Source organism: Rhinoderma darwinii, chromosome 4 (assembly GCF_050947455.1).
Source record: "Rhinoderma darwinii isolate aRhiDar2 chromosome 4, aRhiDar2.hap1, whole genome shotgun sequence".
In the NCBI taxonomy this organism is placed as follows: domain Eukaryota; kingdom Metazoa; phylum Chordata; class Amphibia; order Anura; family Rhinodermatidae; genus Rhinoderma; species Rhinoderma darwinii.
The window spans coordinates 5,330,572-5,344,282 of NC_134690.1; the positions used below are offsets into that span (position 1 = coordinate 5,330,572).

At 45.2% G+C, this 13,711-nt stretch overlaps 1 protein-coding gene across 6 annotated transcripts in view; it reads right to left on the reverse strand.

Moving 5' to 3' along the window:
* Positions 1 to 300: 300 nt before the first annotated feature.
* Positions 301 to 13,711, reverse strand: part of MAPRE3 (microtubule associated protein RP/EB family member 3) — a 159,420-nt gene continuing 146,009 nt past the window's right edge. For all 6 annotated transcript variants that reach the window (XM_075860777.1, XM_075860772.1, XM_075860773.1 and 3 more), the window contains 3 exons: positions 5,970 to 6,118; positions 4,764 to 4,919; positions 301 to 3,449 (listed from right to left, as the gene is read on the reverse strand). In XM_075860777.1, coding sequence (XP_075716892.1) covers positions 3,384 to 3,449; positions 4,764 to 4,919; positions 5,970 to 6,118 — 371 coding nt within the window. In that variant the 3' untranslated portion in view covers positions 301 to 3,383. The remainder of the gene's footprint in view (positions 3,450 to 4,763; positions 4,920 to 5,969; positions 6,119 to 13,711) is intronic.

A 13,711-nucleotide genomic window follows, 5' to 3' on the forward strand; every position in this document is an offset into this window, starting at 1 on the left:
CACATAGGGAAACAATGCCACAATTTTACCGCGACTCATGAGAGTTCAATTATTGTTGAGAAGCCCTACTCGAAATGCTCTGCGTTGGGTGGAGATTCTGTGTGGGGGATTAGGGGTGGCTATAGATCATTTGTGTATCATCGATCTTTGTATTCACCATGTATCAGGATGACAGAGGTGTCGTTGGAATGGGGCATTACCCATTGGACTGTATGGGGCCCAATATTTTTTTAATGGCAGTCATGGAACCCTTTACATCAGCAAAACTCACCCTAATAGGGCATACAAGTAACCCAGGACAATATTTTCACACCAGTTTATTTGAAAGAATACATAAATCAGATGCAGGATTTGAGCAACAGGTCCACGGTGCTGATTGACAGATGATGACCGGGCTCCGTGCATGGATGTGGCCTTAGACAAAAGCCTTGAAAAGGAGACTACCCCGAATCTCCTGCATCTAATCCTTCAATTCTTACAAAGATAGTAAAGGAAGCAACTGAAAACTTTGCATTCATCTTCAGCACATTCAGATATGATATGAAAAAGGGAACAGCACCAAAAAAATTCATGAAATCAAACCAACCAGGGTAAAGTGCAACCCTACGACCAATGCTCCCGACTACACCATATCCAGCCATGATCAGGCTGTTTCCATCTGTCAAATAACAACGTGCCAAGCCATACAGTCCATAGGGGTCACCTGTTCCTTCAGTCTTTTACACATTGCAAAATACCATCATTTACATGAATGTTTTTGTGTAAACATATTCACGTGACCCTTGTCAGTCTTTAAGGTTACCACCCATGTAGGACATCATCTCAGTTGGGCGTCTGCTCTATTTTTGTCTCCTATGGGAGCACAACTTGAAGTTTGAAGAATAAAAAGTTGTAAGGCAGCTCCATAAGGAGCTCTAACTATTAATTTATTGGAGCATGACCTACGTGCCCCTAGTTTTCCTGACCTGAAACATCATTATGGGTCGAACGGACATTCGTGGCTTCTTTGTCCGACTGATAAATTCACATTCAGTTGCTTTGACTCTTTTATCTGCTGCTTTCTATAGTTGTCCCCTACTCCTTCCATATTCCTTCAGGCCATAAATGAAGATCAAGTCAACCATACATTCGAGCCTTCCCAATAACAGATGTCGGGGGCGAGAAGGATCGGGCATGTTGGATTTCAACAAGGCCCGTTCTTTTGATACCACGAAAGATCAGTCGCTGCCAGAAGTGTCCGGCAGCTGCTCATTACCCTTTCACCAATAAAGATAGGGAAGAAATTTTATCTGAAGTTTATGGCCACCTTAATAGTTCAACGCTCCAGAAAGGTCACAAAAAACATTGGCGACTCTCCGTAGAGATTTACGTTCTGAGTTAATTTACAAGTAATCAAAAATAAATAAGAAATTTCCATCCTGATTCCATCAGGCGAGACTAAAAACTCAACAGATCCTTCAGGACAACCTTCTCATTGCACGGTGGTCATATCCTGGCCAAGTTCTTCTACGGAGAGCTGTGACTTTCCAGAAAAATAGAAGAAAATGTATGAAAAATTTCAAAAATATACTTTAGACTTTAGTCAATTCAAGATGATCAGATGTCGGCCACCATCGTTATATTATCACGATGAGGTCAGAGGATGGACTTCATGTTGAGATGTGAGCTCATCACCAATGACCCTTCCAGACGTAGATCTCTTTGGCCAACGTCCTGCTGATTTGCAATAATTATTGTGGTATCACCCAGATATATCTGGGAGATGGAAGTAGTGCCGCTTCTTTCACAAAAACTTCACTCGTGTTGAAATTTGCGGGAAAGGAAATTAAAAAAAAGTGCATGAAAAATCTATTTGATAAAATTATACACATCTAAGCTGTAGAGTGGATGCCACTGGGCACCTACTGAACGTACAGCCATAAACTCGTAGTCAGCAATGAAACTAATATGATACAAAAGGCTTCAAGCTCGGAGACGGGCGAACCGGAAGAAAGTACGAAACTGAAAAGATAAAGCGGAGAGAGGGCAACACGAGAGGGAAATAGCGTACTTCTGATGGATCCCATGGCCTCTGCTTATAAGAGGGCAAATTCAACTTAAAGGGATTGAACAGCATTATTTAGGGATTGTACAGCGCCACACCTGTACACAGGTTGCATGTGGTATTGCAGCTCAGACCCCGAGCATGCATGTTTATGGTGGAGTCGGGAGGAATAGGGCAACAATACAATTAAGATAGCTCTCAAGTGTATGGTCACCCTTGACTCCCACCCCCAGAAAGCATGGGAATACTCCACGCGAAATCCTATAGAGAACAAAAAACAACCAAAACAAGGGTAAAGAACTAAAAGTCCGGCTCTCTGGTGTCCTGGGGGATAAATTTGGGAGAGGCAGACAATGAAGAGAAGCTGTAATGTTCTTTTTCTATTGTTAGAGGTTCGGGGGAAGGTCGATTTGGGGGATACACAGACCACAACCGGTTCTTGTGGCCTCCTACTAAATCCAATCCATGATGTGAATGGATTCAAGGGGTTGTCCTATGAGGTCAAACGGACGTGATAAAGGAGGGGTTCTCCGCGCGTGGAATAGTGGCTGCGGTTCTGGCGGACCTGGACCGCCACACATTACATGGATGTCCGTTCATTTTAATGGCCCCTACGATCACCCCTGCAGCTGATGGTGGTGCCGGCATCTCTCCGATAAGGGGCTGCCTCCACGAGACCACCTCTTAACTTTATTTGCTGGGGTCTGTAGACAGAACAACGTGGGATTGCTGTAATCTGGACCTCGTAATCCCCCGATGCAGCTGTTTGTACAACATGCAGAACATTTTCTCAGTCTTCTCCGACACCTCGGGGCAGGTTTTACGGTTATTTGAAGGCGGTCAGGTTTTCCATGATAAGTACGCCATTCCGTAAAAAGGCAAGGAAAAAAAGAAAAGGCCGAAAGCAGAAATAATAAAATAGGAAGACAAGTCTAGAGGTATAAAAACACGATAATCGAACACCACCAGGGCACCCAAGTGGTAAGGAACCAGAAATCGGGTAAAAAAATCAGGGGGACAATGGTACCACCTATATATCTGCCCACAGAGGGGTGACGATAATCTCCTGATAAATAAAACAAAGTGCTAAATCCATGCCGTAGGAGACATCCGTTCCCACGCCCCGGCTGCGCTATTCACATTTTGGAGGTTTGTGGCCCGCGGGATAATCGCCCAGTCCGGCTATTAACTGCAGGGATGGATGAAGGTGCAAAACGCGTGTGCTGAAACTCCAACCTAACATGTTCATATTGCAAAAAATGGCCGACGGGGAACGGGCAATGAGGAGCGATAATATTGTACAATGCAACAGGGCCACGGGGAAGAGCAGGGGAGGTGGTTAATATTCATCCGGATCCTCGGCTTGTAGTTCTTCCTTCTCATCGTCTGGAGGAGCAAATCCATCCTGTAATGAAACAGCAGCAAAAGTTAAAAGGGTTGTTGTGTATTAGGAAAACGAGGCTACTTTATTCCAAAAACAGAGCTACACCTGTCCACAGGTTGTAAATGGTATTGCAGCTCAGCCCCATTCACTGCAGCTGCTAAACCAGACACAACCCATGGACAGGTGTGGCGCTGTTTCTGGAAGAATGGTGGATTACCCCTCTAATATTCCCTGATCGTGGGACCAGTGGGCGTTCGGCCTCGATTTGGCCCAAACTCAGAATAAAGGGGGATTGGCCTTCCTTTAAAATGTAGCTCCATCTCCCAACATCATGTGACGGGTCAAATCCACATAAAATGTTGAATAATTTGGCAAATGCTTTGCTTTACTTATCGCGTACTGATCTTGACTTACATAATGTCCCATCCAGAGCTGCAATCATAATTCTGCCACGTGTAAGCCATTAGCACCGCTGAGATCCCATAATGCACTGTATTGTAATCTGGGACATGATTAGGGGCATAACTAGAATTCATGGAGTCCCATGACCCAGTGGCGGTATGAATGCCAATGATCCGGCAGGGAGAGATCTCACAAGCTCCAGGAACTCCTGATCGTAAACTAGCAGAATTGTGAATGCAGCTGTGGATGTGACTGGAGAAGCCGCTCGATATTATGTGGATTTACCGGTCATTATGTCACAATATTCACATATAGTACGGGCTGTGGGACACTGCATGGGCCGTAGATATTGACGAACCTAGCAGCTACATCTATACAGTCATGTGAAAAGTAAGTACACCCCATGTATCTGATCTCCAGTCACACCGTTTATAACGATGAAGAGGATGGAAGTGAACGAAAAATCAATCAGAAATGTGAGACTGAAATAATTAAACAAAAAATACAGAGATCTGCCGTCTCCATCTGTAGAAAAAGTAAATGCCCCCTCGGCTCTATTACCCCTTCGTCAGAAAGGTCCACGTGCTACTGAGCTTCAATCTTCATCTTCTGACAGATGTCTCATATTATCCTCCAGCTGCCTCTGGCACAATGAAGAATTCATAGCAGATTCTATGGTGGGGAGCCACCCAGGCCCAAACCAGAACATCTCCACCACCATGCTTTACACTGCAGCTGTCTGCTGGTCAAAGGATGTCTCTATTTTTTTCTGGAAGTTGAAGGTTTCCTCCCGGCACTCCCATGTAGATGTAATGTGTGCAGCCTTCGTCATTATATATTGTGTGGCTGAGGATCAGGTATTGATGTACAAAAATACAAAACATGTGATTGTATATACAATCCAACACAGATGGGTGTGGTGGGCGGACGTACCTCCGTGGCGTACAGGATGTCAATGATTTTGGATAGAACCCCCCCCATGCTCTCGTTCTCGTGCTCCTGACATATGAGCTCGATGTCTCGCAGTTTACTGAAGTAGAAATCGCGTTCTTTCTCCAGTCCGTCCACAGTCAACTTCAGATCCACTAACTAAACACCCGGGAGAGAGGAAGACAGGCGGTGAATATGGCGCAGACTTATTTAAAGAGCGTGGGTACTTCTATAAACCATGAAACCACCATGAAGTGTGTGAGGGATCAGAACAAGTCTGTGTCGCATGGAGGGGCAGTATATTGTACAGCGGGATCATAACCAGTCTGTGCCGCATGGAAGGGCAGTCTATTGTACAGCGGGATCATAACAAGTCTGTGTCGCATGGAGGGGCAGTATATTGTACAGTGGGATCATAACAAGTCTGTGCCGCTTGGAGGGGCAGTATATTGTACAGTGGGATCATAACATGTCTGTGCCGCATGGAGGGGCAGTCTATTGTAAAGCTGGATTATAACAAGTCTGTGTCCCATGGAGGGGCAGTCTATTGTACAGCGGGATCATAACAAGTCTGTGCCACATGGAATGGCAGTCTATTGTCAAGCTGGATCATAACAAGTCTGTGCCACATGGAGGGGCAGTCTAGTGTGCAGCGGGATCATATCAAGTCTGTGCCGCATGGAGGGGCAGTATAGTGTACAGCGGGATCATAACAAGTCTGTGCCACATGGAGGGGCAGTCCATTGTACAGTGGGATTATAACAAGTCTGTGTGCCACATGGAGGGGCAGTATAGTGTACAGCGGGATCATAACAAGTCTGTGTTGCATGGAGGGGCAGTCTATTGTACAGTGGGATTATAACAAGTCTGTGTGCCACATGGAGGGGCAGTCTATTGTACAGAGGGTAAAACCAGAAACCACTTATCTACCTGTAGCTACTTGTATAGATATGGTGGTCACCAGACAGGAAGATATGTGGTGGCTAGACTCTGCACACCCTCAAGAACACCCTGACATGAACCAAAATGGCGGCCAATCGGCAGAGGAAGAAACTGTGAATCACAGAGGAGCAACAACAAGCAGTCCCAACATGACTAAGGAAACACAAACCCCCAACTGTCCTAGTACCAGACAATGAGTGGAGACGTCTTCAGCGGATTGTGTGTATGACGATGGTCACGGACAGTTTTCTGGTTCACTTTGCTCACCTGCTGGTTCAGCTCGATTATTTGTGAGTCCAGCTCGCTGCCACCATTCCGGGTGATGGGCGGATTTTTCCTGACCGGGTGAGACGTGTTTTGTAATCTTGCTAGAGGCTGCATGGTCTTGGGACCTGTGGGAGATGTTCTTTGTGGAACTGTAAGTGATAAGAGAGAAAAAAATTATTATTTGATGACAACCAAAGGAAGAAAAGCTCAATCTCCTCTTACCTGTGAAGGTTTAGGGTCAGTTCACACGTTGCGTAAATACTGAGGATCTTCCGCAACGAATTTGCTGAAAATCGGCAGCATATAGAATTATTTTATCCGCCCAGTGTGAACTCAGCCTTGATCTGCAAATCTCAGCCTCTACTAATCTCAGCCTCTACTACTCTCAGCCTCTACTACTCTCAGCCTCTACTACTCTCAGCCTCTACTACTCTCAGCCTCTACTCTCAGCCTCTACAACTCTCAGCCTCTACTACTCTCAGCCTCTACAACGCTCAGCCTCTACAACGCTAAGCCTCTACTACTCTCAGCCTCTACTCTCAGCCTCTACTACTCTCAGCCTCTACTACTCTCAGCCTCTACTAATCTCAGCCTCTACTAATCTCAGCCTCTACTAATCTCAGCCTCTACTAATCTCAGCCTCTACTAAACTCAGCCTCAAGCATCAGAAGGTTAATTCAGTATGTGAAAAATATTAATATCATAATGTAGTTCAAGAATTTGAGACGTTACCACCAGATTCTACTGCAGATTTATGTTACACCCCAGAGCTGAAATCTGCCACCATTCCCTGCTTGTTTAGTGTCAGTGTGAGTTTTCTCTGGTGACTTACATTCAGCCTCTATTTCCCGCACTGCAGACAATTACTATCAGCCTCTATTTCCTGCACTGCAGACATTACCATCAGCCTCTCTTTCCAGCACTGCAGACATTACTATCAGCCTCTATTTCCTGCACTGCAGACATTACTATCAGCCTCTATTTCCTGCACGGCAGACATTACTATCAGCCTCTATTTCCAGCACTGCAGACATTACTATCAGCCCCTATTTCCTGCACTGCAGAAATTACTATCAGCCTCTATTTCCCGCACTGCAGACATTACTATCAGCCTCTATTTCCCATACTGCAGACATTACTATCAGCCTCTATTTCCTGCACTGCAGACATTACTATCAGCCTCTATTTCCTGCACTGCAGACATTACTATCAGCCTCTATTTCCTGCACTGCAGAAATTACTATCAGCCTCTATTTCCAGCACTGCAGACATTACTATCAGCCTCTATTTCCAGCACTGCAGAAATTACTATCAGCCTCTATTTCCAGCACTGCAGACATTACTATCAGCCTCTATTTCCAGCACTGCAGACATTACTATCAGCCTCTATTTCCAGCACTGCAGACATTACTATCAACCTCTATTTCCTGCACTGCAGACATTACTATCAGCCTCTATTTCCTGCACTGCAGAAATTACTATCAGCCTCTATTTCCAGCACTGCAGACATTACTATCAGCCTCTATTTCCTGCACTGCAGACATTACTATCAGCCTCTATTTCCTGCACTGCAGACATTACTATCAGCCTCTATTTCCCGCACTGCAGACATTACTATAAGCCTCTATTTCCCGACCTGCAGACATTACTATCAGCCTCTACTTCCAGCACCTCAGACATTACTATCAGCCTCTATTTCCTGCACCGCAGACATTTCTATCAGCCTCTATTTCCTGCACTGCAGACATTACCATCAGCCTCTCTTTCCAGCACTGCAGACATTACTATCAGCCTCTATTTCCTGCACTGCAGACATTACTATCAGCCTCTATTTCCCGCACTGCAGACACTACTATCAGCCTCTATTTCCCGCACTGCAGACAATTACTATCAGCCTCTATTTCCTGCACTGCAGAAATTACTATCAGCCTCTATTTCCCGCACTGCAGACAATTACTATCAGCCTCTATTTCCTGCACTGCAGACATTACCATCAGCCTCTCTTTCCAGCACTGCAGACATTACTATCAGCCTCTATTTCCCGCACTGCAGACACTACTATCAGCCTCTATTTCCCGCACTGCAGACATTCCTATCAGCCTCTATTTCCCGCACTGCAGACATTACTATCAGCCTCTATTTCCCGCACTGCAGACACTACTATCAGCCTCTATTTCCCGTACTGCAGACATTAATATCAGCCTCTATTTCACGCACTGCAGACATTACTATCAGCCTCTATTTCCCGCACTGCAGACATTACTATCAGCCTCTATTTCCCACACTGCAGACATTACTATCAGCCTCTATTTCCAGCACTGCAGACATTACTATCAGCCTCTATTTCCAGCACTGCAGACATTACTATCAGCCTCTATTTCCAGCACTGCAGACATTACTATCAGCCTCTATTTCCTGCACTGCAGACATTACTATCAGCCTCTATTTCCTGCACTGCAGAAATTACTATCAGCCTCTATTTCCAGCACTGCAGACATTACTATCAGCCTCTATTTCCTGCACTGCAGACATTACTATCAGCCTCTATTTCCTGCACTGCAGACATTACTATCAGCCTCTATTTCCAGCACTGCAGACATTACTATCAGCCTCTATTTCCCGCACTGCAGACATTACTATAAGCCTCTATTTCCCGCACTGCAGACATTACTATCAGCCTCTACTTCCAGCACCTCAGACATTACTATCAGCCTCTATTTCCTGCACCGCAGACATTTCTATCAGCCTCTATTTCCAGCACTGCAGACATTACTATCAGCCTCTATTTCCAGCACTGCAGACATTACTATCAGCCTCTATTTACAGCACTGCAGACATTACTATCAGCCTCTATTTCCTGCACCGCAGACATTACTATCAGCCTCTATTTCCTGCACCGCAGACACTACTATCAGCCTCTATTTCCTGCGCTGCAGACATTACTATCAGCCTCTATTTCCAGCGCCGCAGACATTACTATCAGCCTCTATTTACAGCACTGCAGACATTACTATCAGCCTCTATTTCCTGCACTGCAGACATTACTATCAGCCTCTATTTCCTGCACTGCAGACACTACTATCAGCCTCTATTTCCTGCGCTGCAGACATTACTATCAGCCTCTATTTCCCGCGCTGCAGACATTACGATCAGCCTCTATTTCCCGCACTGCAGACATTACTATCAGCCTCTATTTCCAGCACTGCAGACATTACTATCAGCCTCTATTTCCAGCACTGCAGACATTACTATCAGTCTCTATTTCCAGCACTGCATACATTACTATCAGCCTCTATTTCCCGCACTGCAGACATTACTATCAGCCTCTATTTCCCACACTGCAGACATTACTATCAGCCTCTATTTCCCGCACTGCAGACACTACTATCAGCCTCTATTTCCCGTACTGCAGACATTAATATCAGCCTCTATTTCCCGCACTGCAGACATTACTATCAGCCTCTATTTCCCGCACTGCAGACATTACTATCAGCCTCTATTTCCCGCACTGCAGACATTACTATCAGCCTCTATTTCCTGCACTGCAGACATTACTATCAGCCTCTACTTCCAGCACTGCAGACATTACTATAAGCCTCTATTTCCCGCACTGCAGACATTACTATCAGCCTCTATTTCCCGCACTGCAGACATTACTATCAGCCTCTACTTCCAGCACTGCAGACATTACTATAAGCCTCTATTTCCCGCACTGCAGACATTACTATCAGCCTCTACTTCCAGCACCTCAGACATTACTATCAGCCTCTATTTCCCGCACTGCAGACATTACTATCAGCCTCTATTTCCCGCACTGCAGACATTACTATCAGCCTCTACTTCCAGCACTGCAGACATTACTATCAGCCTCTACTTCCAGCACTGCAGACATTACTATCAGCCTCTATTTCCAGCACTGCAGACATTACTATAAGCCTCTATTTCCCGCACTGCAGACATTACTATCAGCCTCTATTTCCCGCACTGCAGACATTACTATCAGCCTCTATTTCCAGCACTGCAGACATTACTATCAGCCTCTATTTCCTGCACTGCAGACATTACTATCAGCCTCTATTTCCCGCACTGCAGACATTACTATCAGCCTCTATTTCCTGCACTGCAGACATTACTATCAGCCTCTATTTCCTGCACTGCAGACATTACTATCAGCCTCTATTTCCTGCACTGCAGACATTACTATCAGCCTCTATTTCCTGCACTGCAGACATTACTATCAGCCTCTATTTCCTGCACTGCAGACATTACTATCAGCCCCTATTTCCTGCACTGCAGACATTACTATCAGCCTCTACTTCCAGCACTGCAGACATTACTATCAGCCTCTATTTCCTGCACTGCAGACATTACTATCAGCCTCTATTTCCTGCACTGCAGCCATTACTATCAGCCTCTATTTCCTGCACTGCAGACATTACTATCAGCCTCTATTTCCAGCACTGCAGACATTACTATCAGCCTCTATTTCCAGCACTGCAGACATTACTATCAGCCTCTATTTCCCATACTGCAGACATTACTATCAGCCTCTACTTCCAGCACTGCAGACATTACTATCAGCCTCTACTTCCAGCACTGCAGACATTACTATAAGCCTCTATTTCCCGCACTGCAGACATTACTATCAGCCTCTACTTCCAGCACTGCAGACATTACTATCAGCCTCTATTTCCCGTACTGCAGACATTAATATCAGCCTCTATTTCCCGCACTGCAGACATTACTATCAGCCTCTATTTCCCGCACTGCAGACATTACTATCAGCCTCTATTTCCTGCACTGCAGACACTACTATCAGCCTCTATTTCCCGTACTGCAGACATTACTATCAACCTCTATTTCCCGCACTGCAGACACTACTTTCAGCCTCTATTTCCCGCACTGCAGACATTACTATCAGCCTCTATTTCCCGCATTGCAGACACTACTATCAGCCTCTATTTCCGTACTTCAGATATTAATATCAGCCTCTATTTCCTGCACTGCAGACATTCCTATCAGCCTCTATTTCACGCACTGCAGACATTACTATCAGCCTCTATTTCCCGCACTGCAGACACTACTATCAGCCTCTATTTCCCGTACTGCAGACATTACTATCAGCCTCTATTTCCCGCACTGCAGACATTACTATCAGCCTCTATTTCCCGCACTGCAGACATTACTATCAGCCTCTATTTCCCGCACTGCAGACATTACTATCAGCCTCTATTTCCCGCACTGCAGACATTACTATCAGCCTCTATTTCCTGCACTGCAGACATTACTATCAGCCTCTATTTCCTGCACTGCAGAAATTACTATCAGCCTCTATTTCCAGCACTGCAGACATTACTATCAGCCTCTATTTCCAGCACTGCAGAAATTACTATCAGCCTCTATTTCCAGCACTGCAGACATTACTATCAGCCTCTATTTCCAGCACTGCAGACATTACTATCAGCCTCTATTTCCAGCACTGCAGACATTACTATCAGCCTCTATTTCCTGCACTGCAGAAATTACTATCAGCCTCTATTTCCCGCACTGCAGACATTACTATCAGCCTCTATTTCCCGCACTGCAGACATTACTATCAGCCTCTATTTCCTGCACTGCAGACATTACTATCAGCCTCTATTTCCTGCACTGCAGACATTACTATCAGCCTCTATTTCCTGCACTGCAGAAATTACTATCAGCCTCTATTTCCAGCACTGCAGACATTACTATCAGCCTCTATTTCCAGCACTGCAGAAATTACTATCAGCCTCTATTTCCTGCACTGCAGACATTACTATCAGCCTCTATTTCCAGCACTGCAGACATTACTATCAGCCTCTATTTCCAGCACTGCAGACATTACTATCAGCCTCTATTTCCTGCGCTGCAGACATTACGATCAGCCTCTATTTCCTGCACTGCAGACATTACTATCAGCCTCTATTTCCAGCACTGCAGACATTACTATCAGCCTCTATTTCCAGCACTGCAGACATTACTATCAGTCTCTATTTCCAGCACTGCATACATTACTATCAGCCTCTATTTCCCGCACTGCAGACATTCCTATCAGCCTCTATTTCCCGCACTGCAGACATTACTATCAGCCTCTATTTCCCGCACTGCAGACACTACTATCAGCCTCTATTTCCCGTACTGCAGACATTAATATCAGCCTCTATTTCACGCACTGCAGACATTACTATCAGCCTCTATTTCCCGCACTGCAGACATTACTATCAGCCTCTATTTCCCACACTGCAGACATTACTATCAGCCTCTATTTCCCGCACTGCAGACACTACTATCAGCCTCTATTTCCCGTACTGCAGACATTAATATCAGCCTCTATTTCCCATACTGCAGACATTACTATAAGCCTCTATTTCCCGCACTGCAGACATTACTATCAGCCTCTACTTCCAGCACTGCAGACATTACTATCAGCCTCTATTTCCCGTACTGCAGACATTAATATCAGCCTCTATTTCCCGCACTGCAGACATTACTATCAGCCTCTATTTCCCGCACTGCAGACATTACTATCAGCCTCTATTTCCTGCACTGCAGACACTACTATCAGCCTCTATTTCCCGTACTGCAGACATTACTATCAACCTCTATTTCCCGCACTGCAGACACTACTTTCAGCCTCTATTTCCCGCACTGCAGACATTACTATCAGCCTCTATTTCCCGCATTGCAGACACTACTATCAGCCTCTATTTCCGTACTTCAGATATTAATATCAGCCTCTATTTCCTGCACTGCAGACATTCCTATCAGCCTCTATTTCACGCACTGCAGACATTACTATCAGCCTCTATTTCCCGCACTGCAGACACTACTATCAGCCTCTATTTCCCGTACTGCAGACATTACTATCAGCCTCTATTTCCCGCACTGCAGACATTACTATCAGCCTCTATTTCCCGCACTGCAGACATTACTATCAGCCTCTATTTCCCGCACTGCAGACATTACTATCAGCCTCTATTTCCCGCACTGCAGACATTACTATCAACCTCTATTTCCTGCACTGCAGACATTACTATCAGCCTCTATTTCCCATACTGCAGACATTACTATCAGCCTCTACTTCCAGCACTGCAGACATTACTATCAGCCTCTATTTCCAGCACTGCAGAAATTACTATCAGCCTCTATTTCCAGCACTGCAGACATTACTATCAGCCTCTATTTCCTGCACTGCAGACATGACTATCAGCCTCTATTTCCTGCACTGCAGACATTACTATCAGCCTCTATTTCAAGCACTGCAGACATTACTATCAGCCTCTATTTCCTGCACCGCAGACATTACTATCAGCCTCTATTTCCTGCACCGCAGACATTACTATCAGCCTCTATTTCCTGCACCGCAGACATTACTATCAGCCTCTATTTCCTGCACTGCAGACATTACTATCAGCCTCTATTTCCTGCACTGCAGAAATTACTATCAGCCTCTATTTCCAGCACTGCAGACATTACTATCAGCCCCTATTTCCTGCACTGCAGACATTACTATCAGCCTCTATTTCCTGCACTGCAGAAATTACTATCAGCCTCTATTTCCAGCACTGCAGACATTACGATCAGCCTCTACTTCCACCACTGCAGACATTACTATCAGCCTCTATTTCCTGCACTGCAGAAATTACTATCAGCCTCTATTTCCTGCACTGCAGAAATTACTATCAGCCTCTATTTCCAGCACTGCAGACATTACTATGAGC